At 30.7% G+C, this 17,283-nt stretch overlaps 2 protein-coding genes across 2 annotated transcripts in view; one reads left to right on the top strand and one right to left on the bottom strand.

Annotated features, from left to right (window-relative positions):
* Positions 1–17,283, bottom strand: part of Ance-3 (angiotensin-converting enzyme Ance-3) — a 244,654-nt gene that overhangs the window by 131,438 nt on the left and 95,933 nt on the right. The gene's annotated exons all lie outside the window — the stretch shown is intronic.
* LOC147079125 (uncharacterized) lies at positions 4,894–7,503 on the top strand. The gene is made up of 2 exons (XM_085953553.1): positions 4,894–4,959; positions 5,976–7,503. Exons 1-2 carry the CDS (start codon positions 4,948–4,950, stop codon positions 7,131–7,133), a joined length of 1,170 nt encoding a protein of 389 aa, XP_085809679.1. The 5' UTR covers positions 4,894–4,947; the 3' UTR covers positions 7,134–7,503.

Raw genomic sequence — 17,283 nt, 5'->3', positions numbered from 1 at the left:
TGTATTTATCATTATTAAACGAAAATAATATCCAAGAAAGGACAGTTTCATTAATTATTTTCAACACATAATGTGTTTCTGTTTCTTACCTTTTCTTCCGTCATAATATCCGTGCAAAATATATGCGCATTTTTTTCTAAAAAAAATGCATTGCCAGGGGCTATGGCTGTCTCATCGAATTTCGACATGTCGTCGATGGTACAACAAGCGGATATACCATCACATGTTTAGTGGTATCTTCAACACCGCATTCACAGGTGATTGTGGGATCATAATTATGATATTTTCCTCATATTATCATTGATGCTGGTTAATCCGGTTTACTTTTGGTGTATTTACCAAATTATAAAGTTCTAATTACACCAAGCCTTCCATTTCAAATGCACGTAGCGTCATCTCTAGAATATACGGTCACATGTAAATTGTACGTAAAACATTTCACCGTGAGCTTTCTTATCGGAAAGACATGACTGAATACTATATGGTCTCCAATTTTATTAGATTCAATATGAACATTAATTCAATTTTCATAGCTAATTTTGGAAATTTTGGAAAAGAATGAAAACCTAACCTAATCTAATAAATAATCCAGTATATCGACTATTTTCAAAATTTGTTTGCTACTGGCTACTTGTAAAGTGTAAACCGACGAGAACAGTGTTTTATGTAAACGTGAATTTTATGTCAGTAGGTACTATACGACCCAAAGAGGTTGGACGGTCTTTAATATACGGCCATATATTTCTGATACAACATTTCACGGTGAAGTGTGATACGGCGAAGTGCATACGTACAAGTTTATAATATACTCGTATATGGATGTGTAATAATAACTAAAATACGCTTATTGGTAAAATAAATTGTAACGCGACGATGTCATATTTTTTTGTTAACATTGCGTTATGCGGCGACGGGGAAGTTGATAGGAAGTGTTCACTCATGTCCATATACCTTCAGCTATATGGAATATTCGAGGGATTTTTCGCTCGGTATACTGAGAAACAGGGAACTCAGAAATAATGGAAACTAAAATACCTATCGGGTAAGGAGTAGCAGGCAACCGATCTCGAGTCAGGAAGAATCCGGGATAAACTTGGACACATGTCAAGAATAGGTACGTCATACGTGAAATACTGACACTGCTGACACTCACACATTCAAAACCCTGCATCAAAATGTAGTGTATTGAATATAGTACATCGGAATTCTATTTATTAGTCTGTTCTGTGCTGAGAAGATTGAATCGTAAAATTATGTTATAAAACTAATTTATATGTATTGTTAAAAACAAAAAAAACTCATTATACGCATGATTTTCATGAAACTATATATATGTGTGTTTAAATTTAATTATCATCTGGTAACATGCACAAGTTACCCACATTATGTTAAATTTGTTAAAATAACGAGCTTTGGCTAGTGTAGATTGTGCGAAAATATGCAAATATGATACTAATATAAATGTCGTAAATTTTTGCGTAGGTATCACAATAAGGTTTAATTAATACATTTTTAGTATTCTTCCATCGTTAAAATAACACGTGAGAAACAAAAATCCATTATAAAATTTGACAAACTATTCTCACATATTTTAAAAAAGTTTATGAACGTAACGAATTTAATTAATTAAAAATCTAAAAGTTTTACGAACCAAACACTCTTCTTTCTCCTAATGATTACATGAGAAAGAAAATCATAATACTTTTAATAATAATAATGATTACTTGTATACTTTTAATTAATCCCAGTCTTATTTATTGCTCCTAATATAATTTTATATTGTCAATGCCAATTACTTTCAATCTAATAATATTATTTAATACAATGTAGATAGGCAATGAAAAAATATTAGCCATATGCAATATGCATAGAGTTCTGATATTATCAACGTTAAATTAGCCTTAACTAAGACATTCTTATCAAAATAATATAAAATACGTCGGTTTTTGCGAAAATTGTGAGTTCGAATCCCACATAGTCGATTTTTTTTAAATTTGAGGTAAGTATTTCAAAATTATGTAAACATTTAAATTATACGTACATTCAGTATTGCATTATATTCAATTTATTTTTTTATTAGTTGGTTAGATGCATAAACAATGGCAAGGTGGTTTCAACTTAGGATAAATACATTTCGCAGCTTTCAAAAAGCTTACGGCATTTGACAGCGACTATAGAGATCTATTCTAATAAAAACTATACAATATATTAGACCACAATATAAATCACACACTTTAGTACACGCCAGTCAACGTCTTACAATGTTGCTAGTAGGACACTGGTATAACTTGAAGGGCGCCTAACGTTTGTTGCATCACATTATACGAACAGGATTGCAGGTGTGGTGACGTGACAATTAAAGTAATAGTAAAAAATATATATGTGTGTAAATTATTAATATCCGTCTAACTATAAATATATACATTTATCATTATTACCGTCATAAAAAAACATACACCATAATGTCACTAGGCATGAAACGAATGCATGACAAATCAGTACTTATCATTTATTTTAACCATATTTCACTATTTTGTATAAACTTTTCACATTCAAATTTTAAGTTAAACTAGTGAATTTGGATCAGATTCTCATATTGGATATTCAACGCATGTATATATCCATAGTATCGCCCCATAATTTAAAAAAATATATAACATTAAGATTAACTCTATTCTGTAGAGACTCGTATGCTTCGTCTTGTAGTTAAAATGATAATTAATTCTATTACTTATTAAGATATATATATTTATGAATTCGCAGCAACTTCATAGAATTAATTAGTATAAATTATTATCTAATTAGAAACACGAATTTCTTGACTAGTTCACAACTAAAACGCCCTAGTAAAATATTTTGAATAATTTAGGAAAACTAGTTCAATATTGCAACGACAGCATATAAATTGATTTATTAATAGTTGTAGTATACTTCCAATAATATTTACAGGTAAAAAATCAAGTTATAAAATTTAATTTCAAGCATGATGATATTGTAAACTTTTCTAAGACACCAAATTAATGATGTCATGTGCATTATGTACCATGAAATATTTGGATGTACGTTGAGAATAATGTAAAATAAATAAATTAATAAAAAAAAAAAAATACTAGTAAATATACAAAAAAACTAAGGGTATTATAATGTATGTTAAATTTGAGATATGTTTTCTGAACAGGTACTCCAGTTTTAGTTATAACACTTAAAATTCTAATTTACATAAGTACCTACACAATTTGGAACATTCCAGAAATATTATGTTTCGAAACTATCGGTACTGACCCGGACTCTAACCTGTATCCTATTGGATTCCGACAAATGTCTTTTACCAATTTGTCAATCTGTACCATAATAGTCACGCCGAAATTTTTCTTACTGTATTTGAGGTGATATCTTAAATTCCGGTAATATTAGTGTTATATCAAATTCAAGAATTTGCAATTGCTTGATAATCTTTTTTCATTCAATAGGTTTTAAACTAATCGCTATTGGATTTTTTTATATATCTACATGAAAGCAAAACTTTTAAGATCTTGATAATATTAATTATTGTGATTGAATTTATTTAGTATAATTTAATTTTACAATATCATAATTCCATATTCTACGCTTAGAAGTCACTTACAACCTAAATAATTGTCAAGATACTTCCCAGTGTAATATTTATTGTAAATTAATGTGCAATTATTGCAGTTGTATATAAAGAATACATGATGCAGTCCATATCCATATCGAAGGCGTATAAAGATGTTTTAGATAATAATAAAATACCAACAATCAACAGACAAACAAAGAATCAAAAAATAAAAATAACTATATTTTGTGCGTAGGTATCACAGAAATAGCCAAAACGCTCATCCAATGTCATTTTGAAATCACAGACACTTCAATTTTATCATTACTAGTATAGATTCCGTAATAACTATACATTACCATAATATATTATACCATATTATTCTGAATCTATTTTCCTGCTAATTTTTACCAATGTTTTGTAACAAATATATCTGTGTGTTTATTAAGAAACAGTTTTATAATAAGACATTTTTTACCCCATTTGATTAGTCAATAAAATGTGTCAATTTGACTTGTGTTCTAATATCTCACACGACATGTAATAATTAGGAACCAAGAGAATCAAAAGTTGCAAAGTATAACTGAGGCTAATAATGTTATTATTACTCATGATTTAACTCTAGTTAGTTGTTTTATTATTACGATATGTATAATGGGAAGTAACCACAGAGTTAATTTGAGGTCTTTGTTACAAAACGACATTTTGTAAAATGAGGTGCCACTCTAAGGACACTGGCCTTATATCGCTAGAACACGAGTGACAATCCAATTTAATGCTATTATTACGCATGTGCACAAAATAATATACCCAAGAAAATGCTGCTTCCTTCCAGATGCAAAATTGCACGACGATTTTGAAAATGACGTAAATCGCAAGCGAAATCGCTAAAGAAAAATGTGCCTAATTTTATATAATTAAAGCAATCAATGTTGCTTGAAAGTTTGTGTATAAAAATAGTTTTAAGGCTTGTAAATTAAACGTATTTGACGCCGTGTGTCGCAATGGATGAAAAGTTTTCGGATACGGATATGTGATTTCCGCTGCAGTATTCACAAAACGTCGCAATAAAATTCTCAAGGTTTTGCCTCAGTAAAAATACATTATTGTTGTATTTAGAATGGGTGGGTAATTTATTATTGCAAGGTTTAGTTAAAGTCGCAGTCCAATGTTCTGGTTGTATTGTGCGTGAAAGGTGGTTTTGTTTACGATGTGCTATTATGGACTGAGGAATGATGCAGAGTTCGCTCGACAGCGAAAGTGTAACTGGGGTTCTCAGTCGCTTTGCTATAAAAAGGAGGTGATTGGATCCGTTATGTATCCATTCACGTTTGGAATTCATCGCCTTCAGTGCTACTCCTAAGCAAAGCACCATGAAGTTCACGGTGGGTTCAAATATAATATAAATATATTTTATTTTACTTTAAAAAGTGTTAAATTATTAAAAAAAATTAAATACCTTTGATAAGGTATCTTGAATAAATCTAAATAAAAGTGTTTATTATTTATTACACATATAATTTACTAAAAACAACTGGTGATCATCGAAAAGTGCGTTGTATTTCGAAAAATAAATTGTAAACTCACTGTTTCTACTAAAAGCGGGTTATGTTCGATAAAAATAAAATAATATTTCTCACAAACTGTGTCAAATTGAAGATCTACTTTCGATTATAATAGCTATTTAATGTGCATATTTTTAAGTTCATTGCTATGACGTTAATGTGCTTTGTCAAAAAACAATATTCATAAAGAGCTCTTTGCCAATATTATATATATTAATATATATATAAATAACCGAAAAATAAATTGAATAGTGTAATATAATATATACGGTATATAAAGTTATCTCTTAGTGTGGTTATTATAATCATTCATAATATTTGTCAAGAAAAATGTAAGAAATTATTAGAAAACCTAGATAGTTTTACAAAGAATTTGCACCATTTAACAAAGCAGTTTTAATTTAGTATTGATATTTAAAAGGACGCTCATTAGTTTTTATTAACCAAAATTCAAACATTTTCTATTGAAAAACGAGATGTTATAATCAGTAATATTTATATATGAATAAAAGATTCATATTTAAATGTTTTTTTAATTGTTTGTTGTAAAATATAAAATTGATTTAAACTAAAAATCTAATTTTATTTCAAAATTTAAAAAAATCCCATTGAATTATGCTTGAAGATGCCGAAAGATATATTTTAATTCCTGGGTTGCAAAAAATAAAAATGGAATAGTATAAAACTATATAAAATAGAACTTATTTCAAGTCTAAAAAAAAATCTTGTTTAATAGATAATATCAAATGGACGAGATACGAGGACGGAGATAACAAATTTAAATGGCGATTTCTACGTTATTATTCACTAATTTTTATGTATTTAATAACCAACAGATCGTGGCCACCTTAGTGGTGCTGGCCGTGTTCGGAGTACAGGCAGAAGAAGAAAAGAAGCCTGTAGCCGACGCAGCGGTCAAAGAAGCTGACAAAACTGCAGCGGCAGGTGATGCAGAGAAGAACCACGAGAAGAGAAGTCTTTTCGGAGATATTGGTAACTACGGTGGCGGAGACCATGGATGGGGAGGATCATCATATGGTGGTTCATTCGGTCATGACTCCGGCTATTCACTGGGCTCCGATTATGGCCATGGCCATCACGAAACAGTTCATAAGACCATTACATTGATCAAGAAAGTCCCTGTGCCATATCCCGTCGAGAAACATATCCCATACCCAGTAGAAAAGCATGTACCTTACCCAGTTAAGGTCGGAGTACCTCAACCGTACCCAGTTGTTAAGCACGTGCCTTATCCAGTTAAGGAAATTATCAAAGTTCCCGTTCACATCCCTCAACCTTATCCAGTCACCAAGCACGTCCCTTATCCAGTTAAAGTGCACGTTGATAGACCATACCCTGTCAAAGTATACGTCCCGCAACCTTACCCAGTTGAAAAACGAGTACCTTATCCAGTAAAGGTTCATGTACCACAGCCGTACCCAGTTGAAAAACATGTCCCATACCCCGTTAAGGTTCCAGTTCATGTACCTCAACCATACCCAGTCATTAAAGAAGTGCCTTATCCAGTTAAGGTACATGTAGATAGGCCATACCCAGTCCATGTACCAAAACCATATCCAGTTACCGTAGAAAAACCAGTACCATACCCAGTAGAAAAGCACATTCCTTATCCAGTCAAGGTGCACGTAGATCGTCCTTATCCAGTACATGTAGACAAGCCAGTGCCGTACCCAGTCAAGGTACCAGTACCAGCACCGTACCCAGTTGAGAAACGTATTCCATACCCAGTCGAGAAATTAGTGCCTTATCCCGTGAAGGTGCATGTCGACAGACCGTATCCAGTCCATGTAGAAAAGCATGTGCCATATACCGTAGAGAAGCCAGTGCCGTACCCCGTCAAAGTGCCTTATCCAGTCTACCATTCAGACCATCATGAATCTGAACATCACGGATATGACCATCACGGATTAGACCATCACGGATCTGACCACCATGAAGAGAGTTACGATTATGGACATCATGAGGGCTATTAATTGGAAGCAGGAAGGAGTTGAAGTTATGAATGTGATATAATAAGTTAATGCACTCGAATGTGCGTTCCCATAGTCTGATACTTAGAGAGATATAGTTTCACTCTTGTTTTTTGTAAAGAGGTGAAAGATGCTTTGGAGTACGTATGCCGTGGGAATACATACATCGCACATTTTTATTTAATAAGTAAAAAATCATTTAGTATGTAAGTCATGCACATAAACCCAACATTTCTTTGTTTGTCATTTCGAAATATCATATGTGTTCTATTATGTTTTTTTTTGTTGAATGATTCTGTTTCGCAGTCATTGGAATGTACCTGTATAAAACAAATGAAAATAAATGTATATTATTTTGCAGCTATGCTGCTAAAACAAAACTATTTTTTTATTTACATACCTAATTTAAATCATCACCCAATTAAACAATTATGTTTTATATTCCTAAGTATTTCCTTCGTTATATTCAGAGAAACGCGTAGAGGAAGTAAGCATAAGCCTATTGACCTGAATTTTCAAGAACGCGTTCTTTATTTTTAAAAAAATCGTATTATAAAACCTACGTAATATGACAACATGATTTAATAATACTGAGAAAAAATCTTCAATATATTTTTTAATGAAAGATTACCACCATACATTTCGAAAATTATTGAATTATATGAACGGATCGCTCAATAAATAATTGCGTAAAATAAGTAACATATTTATTTTAATTATTATTAAAAAATTGATTTAGTAACATGATAATTATTTATGAAATAAAAAGTTAACATATGGATTTCTTTAATCATTAATCTTTAAATGTTGTTATATTTTAATTTGTGATAATAAGATTACGTCAAATTAATTCTAATGCACGCGTAAATTATATTCTAAACTTTTATGTAATACATTCTAATTCAGTCTTGCCTCCAAACACAAATAAAGCAAGGATTTTTTTATGTAACGTTCACAGACAAAAAATAGTTTTGAATTATTATTGTTATATGATTGTCTATTATTCATTTTCCGTGGAACAATAATAATCGCTGTACAATGTTAATTACGCAATTTAATTGTCTAAAGTACTGCGAGTTTTACTTAAACGAAAATTGCCTTGGGAACATAATGTGCCTATGTTTAAGTAAACGAAGGTCAGTTTTCGAATGCATTTGAGCAGTGCTTTCCAAGATTTTTCTCTTCTACATATGTATTAAAAACATGATACCGGATTTTTGTTTTTAACTGAAATGTAATATGATGTATTATGAAAATATCAGTATTGTTAAAAAGTAGCTGTTCAGAGTTCTACAGTTAAAAAATTATCATGTAGGAGACTACAGTTAAAATCGTAATGGTTTAATGCGTAATATATAATTTAAAACATTTTTAAAGGTAATTGTGGTTGTATATTGGTTGGTCTTTTGTTTATTATGCTTCCCTTCGGGTTGAGTCAAGCGTTCTAAACATTGGCGAAGTTTAATGCGTATAGAAACACCAACACATTGTCGAAGTATGGCGAATATTTGCCGGCCATGGACCGCACTCCGTGTATGTCGCTCTCTACACGATGGTAACCCCGTATAAATTGACTAGCAATGACCAACGTCAAGAGAAGCATTACGTAATATGAAGCAAATCAGGTGTCGCTATTACTAATATTACTAAAGTGCAGTTGAGGCAGCTCAGAAAGTAACTGTGTACACTTATTGCGTATAAGGGCAGCGAATAAAAACTATTATTGATGAAAGTTAACAATACTTAGGTATATTATAAAGCAATAATAATCCAGGCATATGCATCAAAGAGACAGCCGTTCGTGTTTTATAATCCAGATTGTACATCATATTATACTCACCCAAATTTTAAATTAACGTTATGTGTACTAAAGATGGTGTGAGAATCTTATGTTTTCACGTTGTTTATTAAATTATACTTAAGGCCATGCATTAGTTGAGGCACGGTCTAAAAAGATCGTTGCTAGGCGATGCGCGGATTGCGGGTCGCGGGTGCAAATGACGCCTGTCAAACGAAATATTATTTGTCATATAAATCCAACATACGTCCATTTTATGATCTGTTTATTGTTCTATTAGTAACAATAATAATATATTCATTGACATGTTTTCTTTATAAAGTAAATGGGTAACGATTTTAGAATTAATTGACCCGTCGCCATCACGCAGCAAAGTGACGTGTTTCTGGCTCGACATTCTCTCACTGAATGGCAGCGAGTCCAAAATTTCGTCGCGCCTACAGTTGAAAATTATTTGGCGTTTCACTGATGCATCACCTTAATTAGGGATTGCAACATCAAAATTAATACCGGTAATTCGGTATTGCTTAATGAATACCGGTAATCGTCAAAATATATTTAAAAAATAGATGTATGTACATATAAATAAATACAGCTTCTAATATCAATGTATTTTCATCACGTTTATCTTCAAAAATATATATAGTATTGTAGAATTGTCGATTTTTACAAATAATTTTAATAAAATTACAGAAAATTTGAATATATTGATAATTTGAAATAAAATATGCCTTAAAAAACTAGTTCATCGAGTACAAATGAGTACGGCTGCAAGAAAAGGTCTACGGTTGTTGGATGTACAATCATCAATAATTATAGAATAATTGAAAATATTAGTCACGAATGTTTTCTATTTCGAAATATGTTAATTCGTTGCGTCAAATTTACTGATTTTGTTTTATTATTGTTTTACCTTTTTGAATTCAGTTCATTCGATGTATCTATAGTCTAAGGTTCATTCAATATATTTACATGTTGGCAGCACAGAATTTCTAGATTCAATTTAATATACGATAAAGTAAAGTATTGAAAAATAATCTTAAATTCATTTTCGAAAAACATCTAGGTACTTTCTTAATACCTACCTAAAATACCGGTATTTTAGATTTTTATATCCGGTATTTCTGTTTCAATAAAATATAATGGAATTTGGATTTTAAATACCGGTATTGCAACCTCTATTATTAAAGTTACTGTTTCTTCTACTGAAACCTGATGATAGTGACAATATTGTATGCCATTTTTAGTGGCATTTATTTTCAGTTCAGCGGACGACAAATTTAGTTTCCGCCATCAAATTCAAATATTACTTGACAATTGGAATAATAAACATTTTTCAAAAGATATGCTTTTAAACAACGATAAAACAATTGATTACCATTTGTTCCGGTGTTTGCCGGTCGTGAACTTTAAAATAAGAACTCGAAATTGGTATATTGTGTAGGGGTGTAAATTATACAATTTTATTATTGTTTGTTATACTTTGTTATAATTCTTTAACAAACACTGTATCAGATTAATAGTACCGCATGAAAAAACGGTCCGAAGAAAATCAATTGAGGAGCTCGACCAACGTGTGTAAAAAAAACATCTGCGATCAAATACCAAAAATACTTTTACAAATACAGAAAGTAAAAAGGTAGTACCCACGCAATGTTGTTTGTATGAAAATCGTTTAACTGCTTGAGCAAAAAAACGTTTATATATGTTGCGTAACAAACTCGTTTCATTCTGATTTCGAAGAAAATAATGTCGGTGTCGTATAATACTTACAATTACTATGAATATTTATATCTCACCAGTCATTTATTTTCCGTAATAATCCGTAAACACAGTGCAAACTATCTTTAGCCTGGTTTATTGTGGATATTTTGTGTTTATGTAGTGATAGAATTAACTTTGCTTGAGGTTTGCGTTTTAAGTTTCTTGACGTGATTGCAAATTGTAATTGTGGGTAAATGCAAGTTTACCTAGATACATATTATTATCATTAAAATATGATGAACACAGAAATTTTCTTGTTCATTTGTTTTAAATAAACAGTAAAATAATTTATGAATTGAAGGTGTTTGATAGAAATTAATATTTAATTAACATCAATTTGAATTTATATATATTATTTTATTATTGTCCTTTAAATTCAGAGACTTCGAATAAAAAACCTGATAATAATAAGAGACTAAGAGAGACAGAAGTTTTTTTTGCGAATACTAGTAATAAATAACTTTTCAGGAACAATAAATCATATAGTAAAGTTAAAATATCTATGTGTACCTATCTTTGCTCATTGAATTGATAGGTAAAATTAGAATATCAAAATAAGTTAAATCAAGATTAAGATACATTTTAAATATATAACACATGTATCCATCATTGCTTCCATGAGGAGTATTAACTAAATGTGGTATAAAACATAAAGTAATATGCTTATTTAAATATGAATTTATCAAAAATACCAGTCTTATAAAATGGTACGTTTACTTGTAGTCGACATAATGTAAAGAGTAATGAAACAGTTCTGATCATGTCATGAATCTCGGGGTTGAATCAAATTTAGATATTTTCTTTAAAGCTTATTTTAACATTTTAAAGTGAATGGTTAATAGCAAACGATCATTGCTTTATTTTCTATTTAGAAGTAAATATACGTACAAGCTGTTTAAATACATATAATTTATCCATATTGAAACCAGGTTTAGGAAAAATGTTATAAAACGCCACTTCAAAATTAGTAAAAAATAGAGATTCCAAATACTTGATAATATTAGCCTCTATCTCAATAAAGGTTCATATTATATAGTGTGTGTCCCTAAAAAAAAGAATAAGCTTATGAAACTAATTTATATTAACCATGATGTATTTGTGAAGTTTTGATTTTATTAAGTGTATTTTTTCTAAATAAAAATTAAGAAGGCATAGATATAATTAATAAAAACAATAAAAAAAACTTTTTTTTTCAATTATAAATTTTTAATCCAATTAGCCCAAATTTGACAGGTAATATCTCGAGGCAAGTACTTATGTTGCGCTCCAATTAAAATTTTATCGCATGCGAAAAAATGAGTTGCATTGTTAAATATAGCGCCGACAGATTCTGAAGTGATAATAATCATTTGATTATGATACCAGATATAGATGTTTTTATTCTTTAAAAATTGTATAACCTTCTCTTTCAGAAGTTTTGTATAAGCAACAATCACCTGTTTATGAAAACTTAATTGTTATGTAAACTATAGTATCCCTTTAATTTATGTACGACATTTAGTGGGTGCTTAGGATTTTACAGATTCAACTATTATTTATTTCTGGCAGTTTTTTGCTCAAAGTATTTTGTATAATTTACTTCTTGGTGAATTTTATTATTGTCTTAATGTGCTATGTTTTCACATTTTTGTATGGTTTAGTCATAGACTCACTCAAGAAATGGGTAATAAAATATAGGCTTTTGATATCCAGGGAATTCTAATAATTTAAAGTAAGAGTGGATTTAAAAATCCCAGGACTCATGTTCATAATGACAACGGTATTGAAACTGTGCACTGCGACCAATATTCAGGGGTGCCGCAGTGTGTTCATTAAAAATATCATACACTTTTAATAATATATCGCACCGATACATGATCATAAATTATATTATTGTACCAGTTTGTGACGTCCAATAGTTCCTCTCATGGTGTACAATCGTTTTTGAAATGCGTGGATTCGTTTTTCGTTTATAATAGAAAAATATTGTACCTAATGATTAAAATAAAAATAATAAAGGGTGGCATTTTTAATAGCAGCACTTTATCAAGTGACTATCGCTATGTAGATTAGTTTGATTCAATGTTTCCAACTGAGAACTGCGTGGATAAAAGCAGGCTCATTCATTCTATTAATTTGTATTTTTTAGGGCGTGAAATAAAAAAATCGAATTATTTTGGTACTTAGTGTAAAATGACGAATACATGGCGCCAGATCATACAAGGGAATATACGTAGATGGCTAACAAAGACTTGGATGATTAGTACTTTTAAGATGTAAAGAATAAGATTGAAACAATGATGGGCAGCCTTCGTTCAGAAGATCTTCGTCGTGTCGGGTCTTCAATAGCTACAATTTTTCGCTCCAGAAGTTGGCGAAGGCAACACCATTTTCCTCGGTTTGTAGGATCTCGTCTAAATTGCAGCTTACTGGACAAACCTTGCATGAAATTATGTGCTCCATGCTTTGCATTTCACCGCACTCGCAGGTTTGGTCATCGGAGAACCCCCACTTCACCGTGTTGTCTCGAGTGCGCCCTATCATGGTTCTCAATCTGTTTAGGGCTTTCCATGTACGGTACCCGAGACTGGCTCCGAGTGGGAGATGCTCTTCTGGCTTTACCCAATCTTCGAGACCCTCAGAGGCTAGGTTCGCCTCCCGTGCGAATAATCTATCTTCTTCGGGTGGGATGGTCAGAGGGATGGTTGTCGCCATAAAGCAGAAGATGACAGGTTATGAACAAGAATTTAGATGATGCATAATACAAAGTTTTTTACAATATAATATTGGCGCTTTAACACGTTTTGCAAATTAATATTTTGTTTGATTTATTAGTCATTGCATTTGCGATTTAAGAAAGTTGTGTATTTGATGTCTCGTATTTCTTGGTACGCACTTAATACTATTTCCTCTATGACAGTATATTACTATTTCACACTTGGATACCCTCACCAATGAATAATAATATAAACGACACAAATGACAATTGAGTATCACTATCAGCTGTAATAAAATCATACTATAAAATATGTGTATTTTTCAGACCCAACACACGTGGGACGCACGATATTATAAATAAGATATATATATATTTTAGTGTATACATATGAAAAAGTATAGTATGGTAAAACATATAAATATGTACCTATACCACTTATAGTTACACGATTATTGTTTGCTATATGGATCAAATATCCATTACTAGGTCATTTTTATTGTAACGCAAATTGTATAATATGCCATAACTAAAATACGGAGGATAAAAATAATCAAAATTTAAATACGAGTAATTAATAAAAAAAAATCAAAGATTAATCTTTTAGTTAGAACAACAAAGACTACATCATTATAACTGTGGCCGTTCGATGAACTCGAGAAAAACGGCATAGACCTACCGATGAATATTGACATAATATTATTATAATAACATTTATCTTGAAAACTAATTTTTAATTACGACCATTTTACATAATATTCTTATGTCATAAATATCTCCAATAGATAAGTTTTATTATGCGCCTGTTATCATAATTCATTGCATTATAGATGTCGCTAATTGACCAAGTTTGTTTCTATCCACTATATGAAAATATCCAGCATAAGTGGATGTAACTTGTATGAAAAATCACCTTGCGGGCAATTTACCGTCAATATACGTTCCTAGTAAGCAAGATTCCTGAATCTTAATAATTTCTTATATTATTGTGAGACCAAAAACATATTATATAACTTAATCTGGCAGCACTACCATGCAACTGATTTTTACCACGTTTTTCTTAGCTCGTATTCTTGTTTGTCCAGTGGTTGTTTATCTAGTACAAATCTTGCAATCGATTTTTAACTAACTTCCCGACTAGCATTATTTTTATACTTTTAACCATCTTTAAGTAGAATTGAATTCATTTTCAGTTAATTCTGTTTTGTATGAAAAGTTATTTCGGAAGAAATCCGTAATCCAAGCCACTATTATTGGTTGCTAAGGGGGTGGTCCTAGCAACTAAATTATTAATATATACGTTCGTTACTATGGACATCAAAATGACAGTTTAGTATTCTATATATTATGTTTGTTTGTTGCAAAATAACAAAAATATGATTTGTTGACAATTGCCTTTTTTGTCCTAAATTATTAATACATAGAATTGTGAATTTATATGATTCAACAGAAAATTTAAAAACGTGGTATATAAAAAGTTCTTTTTATCTTGTAATTATTTAATATCTCATCGTCAGAAAAAAGGGAAGAAAGATTTTTTTTATTGAAGAAATTGATAATTAATTAAAGAAAAAATATATATTTGTGATTATTATACGAGAAGATTAGATGTCAGCAATATTTTTCTAGTGGAGGTTACAATACGAAATTTTAATATTACCAGAATTGATGTATTATATTTATTGACCGATTAAAATACAAATCTGAAAAAACTTCATATTTATTGTATCTCGCAAGTATAACTCTCAAATGCATATAGCTAATGGAAAAAAATGCGCAGCGGGCGACTTTTTCACTCTACACAAACAAAAAAGGAAATATAGCATTTTTTAAATAACTTATGTTCTTAATTCGGCTGTCGGATTTTTTCGACTGGAATTGGCATTACTGGAGAGGTTGTATGAAATAGTATACTCCACGGGCACACTGGCACCTGCGGACATCGTGTTGCCAATCCCCGGATTGCTAATCAGGAATCAAGTATAAATATCACACTGATATCGACGATTTCAATGCTTTATCGAATCGTATTTTAATTACATCATATTATGGTCGTATTTCTTACAACTTTTGAATTTATCTAATACTGTTTTTTTTATCGATTCTAAATTTAAAAAAAAAGATTTTTCCTTAGTTTATCCTTGTCCAACTCTTTGTAATATTGTAAGCAGTTGGAAAGTGAAACCAATATCATATTATTGAATGCGAGGAGAGTGGTTAACTGTCATGTCACTACAACTAAAATAATCATCTAGTGACTCCAAATAATAACCTACCGATAGATTTTAATGGATGCATAATAATAGTATATTATTATCGGTCGAGTAATATTGTTCCTACTTACTTTTTGTAAGCGGTTGATAATGACTGTCCAAAACAACTGTCCACATAACAATTTTACTTTTATCGTACGCGTGTGTAACTTTTTACAAAAATAATATTGAATAACTGACGTAACAGCCAGTAAGAGAAAATATTATATTATATTATGACTATTACCTACTTACTTTTCAAATATGTAATAATATATTAAATAACGGGATAACGTCAGAATATACTTAAATTAAATATCATACCATTCAAGTAAAAGAGATATAAGTACGATTATCACATATATCTTCGTTGAGCTGTTAAAACGTCAGATGTGACAAAATTAAAATTTTGTTACATTTAGTCTCTGACTAACTCTATTTATTTAAATAACCGGTATTGGAGGGGTCGTCATCTTCAAGTGTTTGTAATGGCACCAATATGATGACTACGTACATTATAAACAATTAGACCCGTTTCATACGGGACACTTATGTGGCGCCACCGGCGTGGCTAGATTACGCATTTACACATAACTGAATGGGCGCGTTCAGACGGGGACACACGAGTGTAGCCTTCATTTATATGTAATTTTAATGCGGAATCTCGCCACAGGTGTCCCGTATGAAACAGCTGTTATTACCGTTGTACTAACCTTCAATATTTACGATGGTAATAAATTCCGTTCATTTTGGTGATATCATCTTGGGTTACCGTATGATATTTCTATAAATTCTTACATCCTTGACCAATTACTGAGTGTATCTGAATAGCTGAATTATGAAAATGACGAAATGCATAATAACTGAAATATTTGCAGGTTAAAAAACTGTGTAACCTAAGATAACATTACCGTAAAGATAGTATTTAAATAAAACATCTTATATCGGAGGTTTCCATAATAAAATATATTTTAATTTTAGTGGCAAAAATAACGTTGAAGGTTTTACTAAACTAATAAAGGAACAGAAAATATTGTTAAAAAATAATTTCAACAAAATTGCGACATCGGAGATTTTAGCAGCTCAAGAATGATGTTTGATTCCATCTATATTGAGACATTTCGGACTAAATCTAAAATGATGTGTAGCTTAGTCGTAATAATAGACAAACAGATTTTCAACAACATGCAATGGTCATTTGTCAAAGCTATATTTATTTTGATTATTAGCTACTTCTTTCACAAAAAAATGAATATATTGAATAATGATATAATTTCAACACATTTTTTTTATTACTACAATAGAATATGATGCACAATGGCAGTAGTAATAGTGAAACAATAGTAGTAGCAGTAAAAAATCACAAAAACACCGATTCTTTGAAAAAAAACACATATTGTGTATTTATTTATTAAAAAAAACATATTGATTAAGTACATAAAAAATATTAATTCAAGACGTTCAAAACATGAAATGAACAGATAAATTAAGTTAGTATAATAACAAACAAAAGAACAATGAACAACCTGGACCCCGAACTGACTCCCCTCCCACTCCCACAAAGTGAAGATAGAGAGGTCACATCGCAGGATAAATATTATCATCCATTGGTTCCCAAAATATATTAAAAACCTCAAGAGCCCG

The sequence above is a fragment of the Rhyacophila brunnea genome, unplaced genomic scaffold (assembly GCF_057557595.1).
Source record: "Rhyacophila brunnea isolate RB1 unplaced genomic scaffold, BYU_Rbru_1.0 scaffold_10, whole genome shotgun sequence".
In the NCBI taxonomy this organism is placed as follows: Eukaryota; Metazoa; Arthropoda; class Insecta; order Trichoptera; family Rhyacophilidae; genus Rhyacophila; species Rhyacophila brunnea.
This window is presented reverse-complemented; position numbering and strand designations above follow the sequence as displayed.